At 43.8% G+C, this 20,178-nt stretch overlaps 1 protein-coding gene across 1 annotated transcript in view; it reads left to right on the plus strand.

The window, feature by feature from the left end:
• The window catches only part of DNAH7 (dynein axonemal heavy chain 7), a 533,102-nt gene extending 513,469 nt beyond the window's left edge, over positions 1-19,633 (plus strand). Inside the window, exons 63-64 of the mRNA XM_075829965.1 lie at positions 7,335-7,438; positions 19,364-19,633. Of these exons, the coding sequence (XP_075686080.1) occupies positions 7,335-7,438; positions 19,364-19,570 (311 nt within the window). The 3' untranslated portion in view covers positions 19,571-19,633. The remainder of the gene's footprint in view (positions 1-7,334; positions 7,439-19,363) is intronic.
• Positions 19,634-20,178: the final 545 nt, after the last annotated feature.

Consider the following 20,178-nt stretch of genomic DNA (forward strand, 5'->3'; position numbering starts at 1 on the left):
TTCAATTCTCTGGTCGTGAGCCCAATATAAATTTTTGGACAGGAACAGTATGCATAGTAGATCACTCCCTTTGTATTGCAATTAATGGGCCAAGTGATCTTGTATTTACATTGCCCTGACGAATCCACAAATTCATCACTGCAAACAATATTCAGGCATGCAATGCATCTCCCACATGGTTGGCACCCCCATTTCGGTTTGAATGCTCCAAATATTGGTTTGACTGTGGTTGGTGATAGCTATGAACCAAGGTGTCCCGAAGGTTTCTAGCCCTTCTTGATGCAAATGCTAGTTTTACGGGCAATATCTCAGCAAAAACACCATCAGTTTGTAAAACTGACCAATATTTAGACAAACATTTCTGCATCTCACCCCATCTATCACGATACGTGGTGACATACCTGATTTTAGTGTCAGCATTTATCTTCTTAGTAGTGGGATGAAGCAATTGAATCCGTGTAGCTCTGCATGCCCTATTGTACGCTCGATTAATGCATTTCCTGGTGTAGCCCCTATCGGAGAAACGCTGTTTGAGAATGGTCGCTTGTCTTTCAAAGTCATCATCAGATGAACATAATCTCCGTATTCTCAAAAATTGCCCGATCGGAATAGATCGAATCATGTGTTGAGGATGCGAAAAGAAGCATGCAAATAGGAGTTAACCGACGTATCTTTTCTGTGCAAATCTGTTTGAATACAGCCAGTTTGTCACATTTAATCAGCACATCCAAAAAATCGATGGCTGTTGGGCTAGTTTTCCAAGTCAGTCGTATATTAGCCTCATTCACATTCAACTCACCCATGAAGGAATCAAATTCCCCCTGGGTGCCCTGCCAGATAATAAATATGTCATCGATGAATCTGGTCCAAAGGACCACCTTACTCATCGATGACAAACGGTCTGACAGGAAAAGATCCCTCTCCCACAGCCCCAGGAACAAATTGGCGTACGAGGGAGCACAAGCTGACCCCATCGCCGTTCCCTGGAGCTGGAGATAAAACGATCCGTTGAAGGTGAAGAAATTGTGTGTGAGCACAAATTCCAATAAAGTGAGGACCAACTGTGATTTGGCCGGATCATTGTCTGTCATCCTTAGAAAATATGCCACTGCCTGAAGGCCATCTTGGTGACGGATATTCGTATACAGTGACTCCACGTCACATGTTGCCAATAGCATGTTGGGTTCAAGTTGAACACCTTCCAATTTTTTAAGGAGATCAGCCGAATCACGGAGGTAAGATGGTAAAGTCTCCACTATTGGTTTCAAAATTGCATCAATGTATTTACTCACATTATCACAAACATTCCCTCTCCCAGAGATGATAGGTCGTCCTGGTGGCAGGTTGAGATTTTTGTGTATTTTTGGTAATAAATATAAACTTGACACTTTAGGATCCTGAACCACCAGGCAATCCATCAAGGCCGTAGAGATGGTGCCTACGTCAAGGGCCTCTCTTAGTATACGATGAAGTGATATACTGAAAGCAGATAGAGGATTAAAAGTTATTTTTTTGTAACATGTGGGGTTTCTCAATTGACGGTATGCTGCCTTCTCATATAAGTCTCTGGGCCAGACCACTATATTACCCCCCTTATCCGCTGGTTTGAAAACAGTATCATTAAGAGACTTTAATTTCTTCAGACTAGTTCGTTCATTAATCGTCAGATTATCATGTCTGATACCGCTAGACATTTTCTCCATATCCTGCGTGACTAATTTGACAAATAAATCGATTGCTGGACATATAGTAAAAGGAGGGTATTTTGTCGACCGTTTCCTAATTGATTGTGGGATCATACCTGTCTCAGGGGATTCCTGTTCTTTCAATAGTTGTTCTAAAGACTGCAACACCTCTATTTCCTCTGGTGTGGTAAAGTTGTTATCCGTCTTCCTATGAAACCACCTTTTAAATATCAGGCCTCTAGCAAAAAGGTGTAAATCCTTTATAGCTGTAAAAGCATCAAATTGATTTGAGGGTGCAAATGTTAGCCCCATTGATAATACCCCAATATCAGTGGGAGACAATTGATGAGTCGATAAATTAATTACCTTCATACATTGGTTATCAGATGTTGGAAAGCGCCTTATTTCATCTCTTTGTCTACCAGGGGGATCAAAGCCATACGGTTGTATGCGTCGTTCATCCGTACGGAATCTCTGTCTACCCCTTTGATTGGGTATATTATGTCTCCTATAGTCTATACCACTACGTGTTCTACCTCTTTGCCCATTATCCTCGGATTCTGAGATTGAACTGCCCGAGGATGCTGACGGGGATCTACTAGTGACCCTATTCTGTAATTTGGAATATTGCCATTTATACATCCTGTTCGTCAATTTATCATTTAAGTCCCGCTGAAATTTACGGCTCTTGATATCTTGTATGCCCTTTTCCCACTTGTCCATTTCTGTATTTAATTGCTGAGAAGTAGCAATCCATTCAAAGAAGTAGCAATCCAACAGTGTCACCCATTACCCATATATTTGGATATACTATATACAATTTATCTGGTTGTCTTTCTACTCTGTGGAAATCATCTCTGTTTTATTTATGTTGTTTTTAAGATGTATTTAATAAAGAAATCTTTGTTTTAAATTATTTTGGTGTGTCAGACTCCGAACTTTAGGTTTTTGTATTAAAGAATCTGGTCTCATTTGTTCATCTTATAAAGATTGTAAACTTACTGCTGTAAGTTATTCCATAAAATTAAGATCAGTGTACTCATTCTGTACACCCCTAATGATTGTTTTATCTTTTTCATCAGGAGTCATAGACATATCATCAGAAGGCAAAAAATTTTTTTTCACCGTCAATAGTCTGATGAATTTGTTTATGTCCAGTAGTGTATGGTAAAAATCGAAGCGTCCAGCTGGAACAAACTTAAGAGCTTTCCTAAGGACATTCATTTGGTCACTTGAGAGAATGGTGACAGGAATATATAATACCGTGAATTCATTCATTTGTTTTTCTTTTTGCATATGGGATATCTTTTGCCCCCTCGATATATATTTGGTGCCTGATTTTCTGGTACGTTTTTTGTGGTTGAGCTGGACCCTAAAAAAGGCCTGCCCTGATTTTGATCTATGGCAAGGGTATTGGGTTTCTTAGTAGGACACTGTTTGATGGTTTTTTGAAAGTTAATAAGACCAAAAGAGTCGGAAAAATCTGTAATGCCATCCGTAGACTCATATTCAGAAAAGGTAAAATTCACCTTGTGTGCATTCTTTTTGTAATTCTTTTTATAATTTTTTCTATTCTTAAGAATGGGATGTGGAGATGCAGGACCACTGCGTTTTTCCCGCCAAGAGTAAACCATGCCCGAATTGTAATCTTTGTGATCTCGCTCAAACTTCGAGCGTTTGGTACTGGTGATAATATCTTCTAATTTTGATATTCTGTTTATTACGATGTAATTCATAAAAATTGGAATGGTTACTGTAGGTCTATAGTTATGTTTGCATCTTTAATGGAGAATTCAATTTTCTTTAATTTTTCATTCTCGTACTTTACAATGAGTGTCATCAATCTTATTGAAGACTCAGACAGAAGTTTATTCTATTAGATCACAAAGATATCAGTATGGATGGTAGTTGGAATTTTATGAAGCTGTAAGCCTCTAGGTATTATTGCTTTGTCTATATAAGTTTGTAAAGTAGTGCTATCCCACCAAATATGTAGTTGTTGAAATACCAGTTTGTCTCGATCATGCGTAAGATCCAAAAGAGTAGGATTGTCATCATTTGTAATTGTTAGGAAACGCCTATTCCTTTAATGATCTCCATGACTACTTTTCTGGCTTCTGGGCGCTTCTGTTTTTTCCTTGAGCATATCTCTTTTCTCTATCTTTCTGCCTATCAGATTTGGTTTAATATTTATATCTGTCCTTCCCACTCAGTCTTTGCTGGTGATTTTCTTTACCTTTATGGTGTCTTGATAAGCTTCTGACTAAACCCCATACCTCCGACTTTTGGACTTCTTGGAATACTGACACTAGCTTGTCTCTCGTTAACCCCTTGTTTGCTTATTTGGATTATCTGCTTCCAGCTCACTATGACCTATGCTTTACATGGTATCCACTTGCTTATTGATTTGGACTTTCTATTTAACATCTGGCTGTATGGTTATCCTGTTTAGGTTTGTCTGCATCGCACCTCTTATCCAACATTGAACTCTGCTAAAACAACCTGGGTTCTATGCAGAAAAAACGATCCCGCCTTGCAATGGGCTCCGGTGAATACCATAGAGTAGCCCTAGACTTTGTTGATCAATGTTGTGGCAGATTTGAGGTTGCCGATTTATATGCACGCTCTCTCCCAACAGTCTCAAGCAGCCTTTGGGGAATCGCTCTCCTAGCAATTCCATAACTGTAATAATAGTATGGTCAGAAAACAGAGTTAAGTTCCAATTCAAATCCAGACAATCTGGTGTAGAGGCACTTAGCTATGTTATCTTATAAAAAAATGTGCATTGCACAAGAAGCACAAATATGTTATAGCGTTGTGATATGTAAATATAATGACAATATCCACGAATACATTAGCGATAAATAAAACAAGACCACCGACCCAATCAATAGTTCAAAAAAATGATGGTCTGCTCACCGTACACTTTTTAATCCAGGACATCATGCTTGTATTCCATTGGTGCTTTGGATGAAAAATGAATGTCTGTAGTAGATCGTAATGCAAAAAAGTAAGGTATTGTCCGGCACACAATCCAAATAAAAACAAAATTATTTTATTTCATCAAGTTAAAAGAATAACTAAAAATGTCCCCAAAAAAAGACGCTTTCACATTTCGAACCAACAGGTTCTTACTTACCCGACCGGTGCATGTGTTTCTTATATTTATTCATTGTTTAACTGTTCTGCAATTCACTTCTAGTATGCTTTGTTACCTGCCATGCATCTGTCATATCATATCTTGTATTTCTACTACCGCAACTTTTGTGATTACCGCTGTCAGCTATCACAATAGAACTATTTGAGACATCATGAAGCATAGAAAAGAGGGCTTTTAAGAAACAGATGGGTGAACATAACCCAAGAAAACGCAACGTTTCCTGGGTTTCAAAACACGTTTTACATATTCATCAAGGGGACACAACTCATTTGCAAGCCTTAGCTTTAGAAAAGGTACACAAACCAAGAAGGGGTGGGGATTGGGGAAAACTGCTACTAAATAGAGAAGCCTTGTGGATTCTGAAAATGGATACACGTTTTCCCAAGGGATTGAATTATAGAACAGATTTGATGTATATTTATTAGAAAATTAATTGTCTAGCTTATTATTTATGTTAGACATTGGGACATTTTTGGCCATTCTTTAATAGTGTATGTTGTTATTTACCATAAAAAAATAAATGTTTATATATATATATATATATAATATATATATACACACACACACACACACACACACACACACACACACACACACATACACTACCGTTCAAAAGTTTGGGGTCACCTAGACAATTTTGTGTTTTCCATGAAAATGGAGTGATAGCCTTCCTTATTCAAAATCCCTTTTACCTTGTACAAATCTCCCACTTTACCAGCACCAAAGCAACCCCAGACCATCACATTACCGCCACCATGCTTGACAGATGGCGTTAGGCACTCTTCCAGCATCTTTTCAGTTGTTCTGCGTCTCACAAATGTTCTTCTGTGTGATCCTCAAACTTCGATTCGTCTGTCCATAACACTTTTTTCCAATCTCCCTCTGTCCAATGTCTGTGTGCTTTTGCCCATATTAATCTTTTCCTTTTATTAGCCAGACTCAGATATGGCTTTTTCTTTGCCACTCTGCCTTGAAGGCCAGCATCTCGGAGTCACCTCTTCACTGTAGACGTTGACACTACCGTTTTGCGGGTACTATTTAATGAAGCTGCCAGTTGAGGACCTGTGAGGCGTCTATTTCTCAAACTAGAGACTCTAATGTACTTGTCTTGTTGTTCAGTTGTGCAGCGGGGCCTCCCACTTCTCTTTCTACTCTGGTTAGAGCCAGTGTGTGCTGTCCTCTGAAAGTAGTAGTACACACCGTTGTAGGAAATCTTCAGTTTCTTGGCAATTTCTCGCATGGAAAAGCCTTCATTTCTAAGAACAAGAATAGACTGTCGAGTTTCACATGAAAGCTCTCTTTTTCAAGCCATTTTGAGAGTTTAATCGAACCCACAAATGTAATGCTCCAGATTCTCAACTAGCTCAAAGGAAGGCCAGTTTTATAGCTCCTCTAAACAGCAAAACTGTTTACAGCTGTGCTAACATAATTGCACAAGGGTTTTCAAGTGTTTTCTAATCATCCATTAGCCTTCTAACACAGTTAGCAAACACAATGTACCATTAGAACACTGGAGTGATGGTTGCTGGAAATGGGCCTCTATACACCTATGTAGATATTGCATTAAAAACCAGACGTTTGCAGCTAGAATAGTCATTTAGCACATTAACAATGTATAGAGTGTATTTCTGATTAATTTAATGTTATCTTCATTGAAAAAAACTGTGCTTTTCTTTCAAAAATAAGGAAATTTCTAAGTGACCCTAAACTTTTGAATGGTAGTGTATATACACATACGTAAATACACGCACAATTTTAATATTTTTTAATGATATTTTGATTTTTCATTGATTGCGCCATATACATGGATTTGTCCACGCTTCATGTTTCATGATGTCTTATATAGTTCTATTGTGATAGCTGAAGTATTATATGCATGTGTTTCTTCTATTTGTTAATTGTTTAACGGTTCTGCAATTCACTTATGGTATGCTTTGTTACCTGCATGCATCTATCATCTTGTATTTCTAGAAATGTGCAAATCTATCTTAACTTTTGTGATTACCACGGTGTTCATAGTTTCGACACATGCCAATGCTATGATTATTTAAGTCAGCGTATTCATGCAATTAGACCTTATTGTAGCACTGAAATGGTTAAGAATTGCTAATGTGTTTCCATGTACCTCGTTCAAATTCTGACTCACACCATAGGAAAACTAGCTATGAGGTTCGAAACGCGTCAGCATCTTTTTCAGGAAAATTTTTAGTTATTATTTTAACTTGATGAAATAAAGTAATTATGTTTTTACTTGGATTGTGTGCCGGACAATACCTTACTTTTGTGCATTGCTATCTACTACCGACGTGGATTTTTCATCCGAAGCACCGATGTAATACATTTGTGGTGTCCTGAATTAATATGTGCAGTGAGCGGACCATAAGTTTATTTATTTGAACACGAACAACTAAAACAGTTATTATAAATACCTGGTAATAAGTTTATTTTCTAGTATAGTATAAATATCTATGCTTCTTATCTTTTCAAAGGTGTATATATTCATGGATTGTTTCTTGATGGAGCCCGCTGGGACAGAAAGACAAAGAAGTTAGGAGAATCTTATCCTAAGATTCTTTATGATGCAGTTCCTGTGGTTAGTATAATTCAGTATATTTATGTATTGTACGAGCACAACGATGTGGACACTTTTGCAACCATGTTTCTTGCTCCAATGTATCTTAAGGTACACTCCAGTGATTTTTTTAATTTTTATTATTACTACCGTTTGTACAGTACACCTGGTAAAAGGATGGGTAGGCCATTCTCTTACCTGGCGCTTTGTTTTAGAAATATCCTGGCCGAAATGCAGTCACATGACCGTGATGTGACAGGCCGATTCATACAGCGTCTGCTGTGTGGATCAGAAGTCTCTTTCTCTATGCATTCCTTATGAGATGCTCAATGTGAGTCTCATAGGAATGCATAGAGAAAAAGAGTTCCGGTCCACACAGCAGACGCTGTATGAATCGGCCGGTCACGTGACTGCATTGCGGCTGGGATATTTCTAAAACAAAGCGCCCGGTAAGAGAATGGCCTGCCTATCCTTTTACCAGGTGTACTGTACAAACGATAGTAATAATAAAAATTAAAAAAAATAAAAAATCGCTGGCGAGTCTCTTTAAACAAAAAGTTAAACTACTTTGCAAATAGCCTTGATTCAAAATATTCTACAATTTTTTGTGTCTACAGCTCCTATGCAGACATATGTTTCTTGCCATGGTAACAGATTGCAAACTGTGTTTAGTCTGATTTTGCAGTCATGCGTTACTCTTTCATTTACCTCCTCCTCTTTCAAATCTACAGACAGTAGAAGAGAGGGCAGATGGAAGGGAGAAACATGTGAAACCAGGATCAGACTACACAGGGCTGCATAGAAACTGTAGATGTAGGATATTTTGAATCAAGATTTCCCTTTTTTTTTGCTCCACATGTTTTACATTTTTAGGTCTCTAACTTCTATAGGGGAAAACATTTTGCATACATACTGCATACAAAAGATGCATGCATCCTATTATTTTCTATTTTTTTTACACAGTCCATGTATGGCCAGTAAAGTCATGGGTTCCCTCTAGGAGAAGAATCCCCGGCCAGAGCGTCAGCAATGCTCTGGCCGGGGATTCCGCTACAGGAGGAGCCCCAGACGTCACTGCCCATATTTATATAGTGATGCCCGGGGCTTCTCCAGGAGCGGAAACCCCGACCAGAGCATCGGCAATGCTCTAGCCGGGGATTCTGCTCCTCGAGGAGCCACTGACATCACTGTCCATATATGGACAGTGACGTCAAGGGCTTTGCCAAGACAGGAGTCCCCAGTTAGAGAGCTTGTGTTGCTCCGGCCGAGGACTCCATAGTTGAAAGCCCGACATCATTGTCCATATATGGACAGTGACGTCAAGGGCTTCTCCGGGCTCAGCGCTTAAAGTAGCGCTGTGCCTGGGAAGTACTCGACGAGTGGAGGAGCTCCCTCTGCTCCTCCACTCTGTACTAATGCTGAAGAAGGGAGCTCACGAATCCTTGCTTTAACATTGGATTCAACTGTATCTGCATCCTAAGAAGGTAGATAGAGTTGACACAGGACATACCACCAACCGCCCATGACAGCGTGACACTGCCCGGAATCCGAGACTGTCCTGCTAAATCCGGGACAATTGGGAGGTATGTTATATTTTATTGTAAAAGAACTTGTCACTATGGCAGACCCAGTAAGTTGTAAGATACCCTAATAGAGTTATACTAGTAAACACAATTAAAACAGCCCCCCAAAATGACAAACATGGGAGCTTAAAATAAAGCACTTCCTGCTTCCGTGTATCACATGATACCTCTGTATAATCTGTATCCTCTGATAGTCTGTAACTCCTGCTTCTGAAAAGTTGTGTGGAGAGGGGGGAAGCATTCAAGGGATCATCATTTCGCTACCATTGAATCAAAGGTTTCAGGGCTTCTATTCCAACATTTTTGTCATCACCAAAAAGGATAGTTTGGTTCAGCCAATCCTGGATCTCAAGCGCCTTAATGCGCATGTTCGGGTCTGCCATTTTCAGATGGAATTTCTCCGGTCTGGCATCGCTTCCATGAAACAGGTGGGGAGTTTCTTTCTTCAGTGGGCATCAAGAATGCATTTTTATACATCCCTATGTGCACTACACACCAGCACTTTCTGCGCTTTGCGGTACTGTCGCGCCATTACCAGTTAGTGGCCCTTCCTTTCAGCCTGGCCACAGCCCAGAGAGTGTTTATTAAGGTTCCCTCTGTCGTGATGGCACTCCTTCGCACCAGGGGGGTGTCTTTCACCCCGTACCTGGACAACATTCTAAACAAGTCTCCCCCCAGAGAGGACAATGAGATGGCTCTCACTCTGGACACTGAGTCGGTTCAGTTGGATCATCAAACGGTCCCTGTCTTGCCCATCTCCTTCACACCAGATAGTTTGGTTTTTTTGGTGGCGCCTTTGAGATTCGCTCGGCGACGATTTTCCTTCCTACGGAACATCTTCTCATTCTTCAGGACGGGATCCGTTCCCTAAAGAAGCCTGTGCCGACCTCACTCCGCCTCTGCATGCGGATGGTCGGGACCATGGTGGCCTCAATCGAGACCATTCCATTTGAGCAGTTCCACACTTGCCCCCTACAGCGGGCAATACTCTCCCGGTGGGACAGATCCTGGCAATCGCTGGTTTTGAAGTTCATCCTTCCACTCTCAGTCCGTTGCTCGCTTCAGTAGTGGATCACTTCAGTAGTGGATCCTTCCTCTTGCTGAAGTGGCTGATACTCTCCACAGATGCCACCCTCAAGGGATGGGAGGCACCTTTCGAAATCTCGTGGCTCAGGGGCTGTGGTCTCCACAGGAGTCTCCCTGACCCATCAATCTTCTGGAATTGAGAGACCTTTTTCTGTGCCCTTGCACTAGACTCAGTCTCTGTCCGGACACCCGGTTAGGGTTCAAATGGACAATGGCCTGGTATCTTTAGTAATATATTGGCTAGTTTAGCCAATTTTAATAATTTAATAATATTAAAATAGTTTAAGTGTTTTTTTCCAGGCGGATTTATCTAATTCAAATAGACAATGCCACGGCCGTGGCTTATCCAAAATTACCAGGGCAGCACTCGCAGCACTGCAGTGATGGCCAAGACTAACAGGATCCTGGTCTGGGAGGAACCTCTCGTTCCAGCACTCACAGAGGTTCACATTCCCAGGGTCGACAATTGGATCCCGGGGATTGGTCTCTTCACCAAGATAGGAAATGGGTGGGAGATCACCTATCGCACAGTATTGGTGTGACAGATAGACCACAATGGTGTGCACCACCTGGATAAGTAGAAATAAGGGGAAGGGAAAGGGATGAGGACGAGTGTGTGGTCTATTAATAAATAACCTTTATTAGTATATTAAAATAAACAAATGTGATTAAGATGCCTGTGGTGCAAAGAGGTATGTGTGAAGGACCCCCAACTTCACATACCTAGGCCAATAGGATGGTATAACAATTATTAAGGCTGCAATGTGAACTGCTGACTGTATAGGTATCTGCCTATAATGGACTGGTACTAGGGATAAATATACCTATATGCTGTCACTTGGTGTTGCTAAAGAGTTGATGTGGCTTACTCTGAAACGGGGCTGGTGTAAATGTTAAGCCAAAGCTTCAGCAGGATGACTGGAATGACACAGCTGGAGAATAGTGCTAGGTAATAGTATGAAATAATGTGGTTGTGACTACAAACTGACTGAATCAGCAGAGTGTGAGCACAACTAAGCGGCTACCAGCTTGTGGTGGAGAGCGGGTCAGCCCTGCAGGGAATCCCAGTGGACCGTCCCGGGACAGAGTGAGCAGTCTCGGGGATATCCCTGAAGGTGAACGGAGAGACGGAATAAGGTGAAGCGTCCCGTCTGGGAAGGAGGCAGCCGTGTATTGAGTGAGCCCTGCAGGGAATCCCAGAGAGCTGTCCCCGAGTTGGGTGAACCGCCTTGGGGAGATCCCTGGGGCTGACAAGAGGACGGAGCTGGAGTGGAGCGTCCAGTCAGAGAGGAGGCACCCGTGCGGTGAGTGAGCGTAGAGTCTCGCTGGGTCTCGCCCAGCTGTCTGAGTGAGACACCGCCGGCTGACGTTCAGCTCTCGCGAGATGTCGCTAGTGTGCTGGCGAGGCTGCTGTCAGCTCCATACAGAGGCAGATTCAGCAGTAGGTAAGTATGAGTTGCAGGATACACAAGAGGGCCAGTTTGATGCATACAGGTAATATTTAAAAAAGTGGCTAAGCACCCGACGCGCGTTTCGCCAGCATTCTGGCTTCTTCTAGGGTTGGGAGGCCGCCATTGAACAGCCCTATAAATAGGGTCCTAATTTGATTGACAGCCTGAACGCCCAATCAGAGACTGAACTCTGAAAAAGTATGTAGAGCTATGCAGTTCCTATTGATACTATGGGGAACTGCATAGAGCTATGCAGTTCCCATTGATACTATTGGAGACTACAACTCATTATTGCAATTCTCTGTGCAGAGTGCCATGTTCAGTTATATAATATATTAAATAACACAGTATACGTCATTTGAACCCTGAAATTTTGGTGAATTGCAGATGGAAGAGAGGGTGGTATATAGGGATTAATTATTAGAGAGCAGTGGGATGAAAACCCACTGTGCTCACAGGAAACCGCCAAAACCAAAATTTTCATGAAGTCCAGAGGGGTTGACCGTTCTCAGGTTAAAAATCCACTCACTCTCTTTCTTGAGGAGTGCTAGGTCTAGATTGCCCCTTCTGATGCCCAGGCGTATTTGGCATAGGGCCCAGCCTTTCATAATGGTCTAGTTTGAGTTGTGTGCATTTTTTAAATGTCTAGCTATTGGGGTTGGGCAAAATGGTTTATTTTTGAGCTGACAGTCATGTAGGTTTTTATCGTAGTTGACAATTTAATTGATGTGCTCTCAGATGCGTGCACGGAATTCTCTCTTAGTTTTGCCGACGTACCTAAGGCCACAGGGACATTCGAGGCAATAAACCACACCTGGGGTGGAGCATCTAATATGGTCTGTGATGTGGTGGTTTATGCCATGAGCATCTAGAACAGGGGTCTCAAGCACGCGGGCCGCGGGCCGCATGCGGCCCCTGGGGCTGTCATCTGCGGCCCGCGGGACACAGATCCGCTAGTATCGGCTCTGCTCCGAGACTCTGGAATTCCCTGACATCGCTGTCCACATATGAACAGTGATGTCTGGGGCTTCCCCAGAGCCGGAGTCCCGAGCAGAGCGCTGGTGTCGGCTCTGCTCCGGGACTCTGTGGAATTCCCTGACATCGCTGCCCATATATGGACAATGTGTCAGGGTCTTCCCCAGAGCGGAGTCCCGGGTAGAGCGCTATTATCGGCTCTGCTCCAGGACTCTGGGGAAGCCTCTGACATCGCTGTCCATACATCGACAATGATGTCAGGGGCTTCCCCAGAGCAGGAGTCCCAGTGATGTCAGGAGCACAGCTGGAGTCCCAGGAAGAGCCTACTAGCGCTCTGCCTGGGACTCCAGCTCTGGGCAAGCCCCTGACATCACTGGGGCAGCCTCTACAGAGGGCACTGGGGCAGCCTCTACAGAGGGCACTGGGGCAGCCTTTACAGAGGGCACTGGGGCAGCCTCTACAGAGGGCACTTTGGAAGCCTCTACAGGGGGCACTTTGGCAGCCTCTACAGAGGGCACTGTGGCAGCCTCTACAGAGGGCACTGTGGCAGCCTCTACAGAGGGCACTGTGGCAGCCTCTACAGAGGGAACTGTGGCAGCCTCTACAGAGGGCACTGTGGCGTTATCTACAAGTGGGTGTGTGACAGTATCTGAAGAGGACACTGGCATTATCTAGGGGTGTGTTGCATTATCTACAGAGGGCACCGTGGCCTTATCTACAGAGGGCACCGTGGCCTTATCTACAGAGGGCACCGTGGCCTTATCTACAGAGGGCACCGTGGCCTTATCTACAGAGGGCACCGTGGCCTTATCTACAGAGGGCACCGTGGCCTTATCTACAGAGGGCACCGTGGCCTTATCTACAGAGGGCACCGTGGCCTTATCTACAGAGGGCACTGTGGCCTTATCTAGGGGTGTGTTGCATTATCCACAGAGGGCACTGCGGCAGCATCCACAGAGGGCACTGCGGCACTATCTAAAAAGGGGCTGCCCAATCTTGACATGTGTGCTAACTGAGCCGCCGGACTGCATTTAGCGACACTTAAACTGGAAAGCTGGATTGTTGAAATAAGCACGTGGAGAAATATCTCAAATTTTAAACCTAGCGCTATTATTATAGTAATGTAGTATTATTATTATAGTAATATAGTGTTATAGTAGTTCAAATAACTAATTGATTAACAATAATTTTGTATTGTATCAAATTTGAAAGTAATGTGGCCCGTCAACTTCCCATTTTTCTACTTGGGCTGGTGGGAAGAACTATATGTTTTCTGCGCAGAAATGGATCATTTCACCTCAAAGATCAACATCTGGCGCCGTTATATAGACGATATTCTGTTTATTTGAAATGGCTCCCCCACAGAATTAGAGGAATTCATAGGGATTTTGAATATCAATGAATTTAACCTAAGACTAACATTGGTATACGATCAGCATTCAATTCCCTTTTTAGACGTGAGGTTTTTCACTAATGAACACGGAACAATTGAAACCGATCTATTCCGTAAGAGCACTGCTACCAACAGCCTATTAGATGCACACTCAACCAATACCATCAGAGGAATTCCAAAGGGGGAGTTCTTGTGCCTTCGACACAATTGTACCACTTTTCAATTATTCAAAACTAGAGCAGCAGAATTGAAAAGCAGATTATTAGCAAGGAATTACACCAAAAGAAATATCAAAAAAGCTTATAACTGGGCCCTAAGAACTGACAGTGCGACCCTGCTTACTCCTAAAATCAAAGCTCATACAGAACGACCCCAACCGCGTTTCATTACGGACTTCCATGAAAATTGGGACGAAATGAATCTCATGTTGAGCCGCCACTGGAAGATCCTACATAGTGATCCAGTCCTCAATCATCTCCTGGGGGAGAGAGTATCCCTGGGATACAGAAAGGGTAGAACCATCTCTAACATTTTGGTTCAAAGTCACTTCTCACGAAATAACAGAACCAAATCGGCACTGAATCCTGGCTTTTACCCCTGCAAAATGTGTAAGGCCTGTCGAGTTCTAGTGGAGAAGAAACAAATTCTAGATGCTCATGGCATAAACCACCGCATCACAGACCATATTAGATGCTCCACCCCAGGTGTGGTTTATTGCCTCGAATGTCCCTGTGGCCTTAGGTACGTCGGCAAAACTAAAAGAGAATTCCGTGCACGCATCAGAGAGCACATCAATTCCATTGTCAACTACGATAAAAACCTACATGACTGTCAGCTCAAAAATAAACAATTTTGCCCAACCCCAATAGCTAGACATTTAAAAAATGCACACAACTCAAACTGGACCATTATGAAAGACTGGGCCCTATGCCAAATACGCCTGGGCATCAGAAGGGGCAATCTAGACCTAGCACTCCTCAAGAAAGAGAGTGAGTTGATTTTTAACCTGAGGACGGTCAACCCCTCTGGACTTAATGAAAATTTTGGTTTTGGCTGTTTCCTGTGAGCATAGTGGGTTTTCATCCTACTGCTCTCTAATAAATAATCCCTATATAACACCCTCTCTTCCATCTGCAATTCACCAAGATTGCAGGGTTCAAAAGACGTATACTGTGTTATTTTATATATTATATAACTGAACATGGCACTACACAACTGATTATTGCAATTCTCTGTGCAGTCTCACATAGTATCAATGGGAACTGCATAGCTCTATGCAGTTCTCCATAGTATCAATAGGAACTGCATAGCTCTACATACTTTTTCAGAGTTCAGTCTCTGATTGGGCGTTCAGGCTGTCAATCAAATTAGGACCCTATTTATAGGGCTGTTCAATGGCGGCCTCCCACCCCTAGAAGAAGCCAGAATGCTGGCGAAACGCACGTCGGGTGCTTAGCCACTTTTTTAAATATTACCTGTGTGCATCAAACTGGCCCTCTTGTGTATCCTGCAACTCATACTTACCTACTGCTGAATCTGCCTCTGTACGGAGCTGACAGCCGCCTCGCCAGCACACTAGCGACATCTCGCGAGAGCTGAACGTCAGTCTGCGGTGTCTCACTCAGACAGCTGGGCGAGACCCAGCGAGACTCTACGCTCACTCACCGCACGGGTGCCTCCTCTCTGACTGGACGCTCCACTCCAGCTCCGTCCTCCTGTCAGCCCCAGGGATCTCCCCGAGGCTGTTCACCCGACTCGGGGACAACTTTCTGGGATTCCCTGCAGGGCTCACTCAATACACGGCTGCCTCCTTCCCAGACGGGACGCTTCACCTTAGCTCCGTCTCTCCGTTCACATTCAGGGATATCCCCGAGACTGCTCACTCTGCCCGGGGACAGTCCTCTGGGATTCCCTGCAGGGCTGACCCGCTCTCCACCACAAGCTGGTAGCCGCTTAGTTGTGCTCACACTCTGCTGATTCAGTCAGTTTGTAGTCACAACCACATTATTTCATACTATTACCTAGCACTATTCTCCAGCTGTGCCATCCCAGTCATCCTGCTGCAGCTTTGCTATTGTCTATACAGGGCTTAACTTTTACAACAGCCCCGTTTCAGAGTTAGCCACGTCAACTCTTTAGCAACACTAAGTGACAGCATATAGGTATTTTTATCCCTAGTAGCAGTCCATTATAGGCAGATACCTATACAGTCAGCAGTTCACATTGCAGCCTTAATAATTGTTATACCATCCTATTGGCCTAGGTATGTGAAGTTGGGGGTCCTTCACACATACCTCTTTGCTCCACAGGCATCTTAATCACATTTGTTTATTTTAATATACTAATTAAGGTTATTTATTAATAGACCACACACTCGTCCTCATCCCTTTCCCTTCCCCTTATTTCTCTTCACCAAGATGTCTTCAAACAAATGTCTCCGGTGGAGTCGTCATCGTGAACACTCTTGTGGTGCCATGGTCTGACTTCGGTCTCCTGTATGTCTTCCCTCATCTGCCAGCTCCTCCAGCGGCTCAAGGCAGAGGGGATTCCTGCCATTCTGGTAGCCCCGGATTGGCCATGCCTCTGTCGGTACGCGGACCTTTTGTCCCTATTGGCGAACGTCCTGTGGCCCTTCACTCTCAGGGACCTCTCTTCCACCAGAATTTAAGGTTGCTACGTTTAATGACGTTACTGTTGAAGCCGCCGTTCTGAGGGCTCGTGGCTTTTCAGAGAGAGTGTTATCATTGCTATGCTTAAGACCGCATTTACCATCATACATGGAAGGCTTGCTTTGGTTGATGTGAGGGTCGCAAGCTTCGCCTCTTGTGTTTTTCCTTGTCCCGGATTCTCTTCTTTTTACAGAGCAGTTTGGATCTTTGTTTAGCACTCAGCTCCCTGAAGGGGCAGGTGTCTACTCTTTCCATCTTGTTCGGTCGCTCATTGGTGGCTCATGCGGTCCCCCCCCCCTTATCATCCCCAGATTCCTTCATGGGAACACTCTTCATCCTCCCAAAGGGCCCAGCAAGGGTTTGGCTGTCTCTAAGGCCACCATTTCTCCATGGATTCGAATGATTGTTCACGAGGCTTATTGCTTTCGGGGAAAGGTTCCCCCTTTCTGCATTACGGGCCACTCTACCAGAGTGGTTGGGCTTGTTGGGCTGTGCGCCACCAGGCCTCTGCCCTTCAATTATTCAAGGCAGCCTCGTGGTCTTGTCTGCACACCTTTGTCAAGTTTTACCAGGTGCATACCTTCGCCTCTGCAGAGGCTTCTCTGGGTCGCAAGGTATTGCAGGCATCTGTGAAATAGCTTACCGTGTCCTGAGTTTTGTTCCCTTCCCTGGGGACTGCTCTAGGATATCCCACAGTCTGTGTCCCCCAGTGTAACGAACAAGAAAACAGGATTTTTTTAAGTACTCATCGTAAAATCCTTTTCTTGTCCAGTTCATTGGAGGACACAGCTCCCACCTATTTGTTTCAACATTTTTTCGTTTAGTGTTGTCAATTTAAGGGATTTCTCTCTCATGTTTGACATACTTTTCTTACCTTGTATCTGCTTCTCCTACAGCTTGCAGAAAGACTGGATAGCTCAGTGTCTGTGTGCAGGGTATATCCTGTAGGAGGAGTCACTTTTTTATTTAATATTGTCAAGCCTCCTAGTGGCAACAACATATACGGTCTGTGTTCCTCAATGAACAGGACAAGAATTTCACAGTGAGTACTCAAAAAATCCTGGCTTTTATGCTGAACCTCTATCCCAAAAAAAAAAGAGAGAGAGAGAGAGAGACTGAGACTCAACAGATAGTATAGATATAGGGCCCAGCTCGCTGACTTTTATAGCTCCAGCGCTGGACACAGGAAAGGTAAGAATAATAATTGTTTTGCTTCTTTATGTGGTACTATTTCTTTTTGTGTGTTTGTGCTATTTTACAGGTTCGGTCGTTGGGCTACGTCGGATTCAAGGACTACTTCAATGACAGCGTTTTTTTTATTCTCAATAAAATGAGGGTTGTGTGTTTTGATTTTATTTCAATAAAATATTTTTTCTATATCCTTGTATTTTATTAAACTTTATTATTACCACCTGTGTAATAGCTGCTGGCTGATTGACAGCATCAATTACTAAGGCGGGGCTTAATGTTATGCCAGTGCAGAGGCTAACTATGTAACCCCCATTATAACCACGGTACCCACCGCCACCAGTGGTACTGGGAAGAGCCGGGTACGAACCAGTGCCCGACCATCAGTAGTGATGGTCGGGCACTGGGGTGGCCGCAGGCTGGTAGTATTGGGCTGGGGAAGGCCAAAAGCTGTGGCCCTTCCCACCCTGGTAATGCTAGGCTGCTGCTGCTGTGTTGTATCTGGCTGGTTATGAAAATTGGGGAGGACCCCACATCGTTCTTTCCAATTATTATTTTTTTTAAATGACGCAGGTTTTTCATAACCAGCCAGATAAAATAAAGCAGCAGCAGGCTAGCATTACCGGGAAGCTGCTGTTTCTGGGCTTTCTCAGCCTGATAATACCAGCCTACTGCCGCCCCAGTATACGACCATCACTACAGATGGTCAAGTGCTGGATCGTACCAGGCTCTTCCTGGCACCCCTGATGGCTATGAGTACCAGGGTAATAATGGGGGTTAGTGTTAGCCTCTGCACCAGCTAACACTAAGCCCTGCCTTAGTAATGGACACTGTCAATCAGCCGGCGGCCATGACTAAGGCTGTAGTAATACAGGGTCCCAGCAGACAGTAATCTTATACAGTATAAGATTACTGTCTGCTGGCGCCCAGTATATAAGCCTACCGTGTGGTAGGCTTATATACAGGGCCCGCAGACATCATTACACAATTTGTTATCCTGTCTCATGGGCCCTCTAAGCCTGCTACATCGTAGGCTTAAAGGGGTTGTCCAGTCCCTAAACATTGATGGCCTATCCTCAGGATAGGCCATCAATTGCTGATGAGTCGGTGTCCAACCGGGACCCCTGCCAATCAGCTGTTTTGAAGGGGCCGCAGCGCTCGTACGAGAGCTGCTTCCCCTTCATTTCCCTTACTTGCAAACCGACATGGATTCACCGTGTGAGCAAGTGACCGGAATGAAGGGGAAGCAGCTTTCGTACGAGCGCTGCGGCCCCTTCAAAACAGCTGATTGGCGGTGTCCTGGAAGTCGGACCCTGACTTATCAGCTTCAGCAGACAGTGATATTAATCTTACCCTCCTCTTCCGCCGCGACAGAGGTCCTGACTCCATCCAGGATCGGGACGTTGTGTGCGGCGCACAGCGCTCCGGAACCAGGCGGGTAAGTACTGTCAGTTACTGTAGTAACAAGGGCCCGCGGCCCCAGTTACTATAGTGACTTTTTATTGATGTGGTGCAATTGCGACCCCTATAGCTACGCCACTGTATATCGTCTTGTTGACAAACCAAAGGTAAAATAAATTACCCTTTTTCTTGTGTTGCAGATGTGGCTTAAACCTTGTAAGAAGTCAGAAATCTCACAACGACCAAGTTATCTTGCACCAGTTTACAAGACCAATGAAAGAAGAGGAACATTATCCACTACAGGACATTCAACCAATTTTGTTATTGCAATGACTTTGCCATCTGATAAGCCTCAGGAGCACTGGATAGGGCGAGGTGTAGCACTGCTGTGCCAACTTAGCTCTTAGAAAATATAATTTTACTAACAATTTGACCTGGTTGTGTAAACTTTGAATCATTAAACAGTTACAGAAACAAATTACTTAAAAAAAAATATTTTTGAGAACATTTTATTTGACATTTCTGATTGCGTATATTATACACAAATTCAATTTGAATGACCTTTAGTTTGAGATTAAAATTGAGACATATTATTTTCCATTAAACAATCGATTTCCATAGGTAACTGTTTAAATCACAGACCTTAAAGAACACAACAGACTCATTGAGAGTGAAACGTTGTCACGAAGGGTCTGTGGACCCACTGGGCCGTACTACCTGGGCGGTAAGGCAGCTGGCCAACAGGGAGCAGGAGAAAGTCTATAGTTCGTATAGGTACCTGTGGCAGCTCAGACAGCAGCAGGACAGGCTCGGCTGGGAGTAGGCAGCAGGTAGACGTCAGGCGAGGTGAAGCACGTCAGACGTGGATACAGCACGACACGACTTTGGCGCAGCACAGTGATCGACCAGGATGGTATGGAATGCAAGGAACAGGAACTGGAACAGGAAACACACTGGGAGGCCATCACATAGACAAACTAGGAAACATCAACAACGCTCAGGCATAAGCAGGGGC

This window comes from Rhinoderma darwinii, chromosome 6 (assembly GCF_050947455.1).
Source record: "Rhinoderma darwinii isolate aRhiDar2 chromosome 6, aRhiDar2.hap1, whole genome shotgun sequence".
In the NCBI taxonomy this organism is placed as follows: Eukaryota; Metazoa; Chordata; class Amphibia; order Anura; family Rhinodermatidae; genus Rhinoderma; species Rhinoderma darwinii.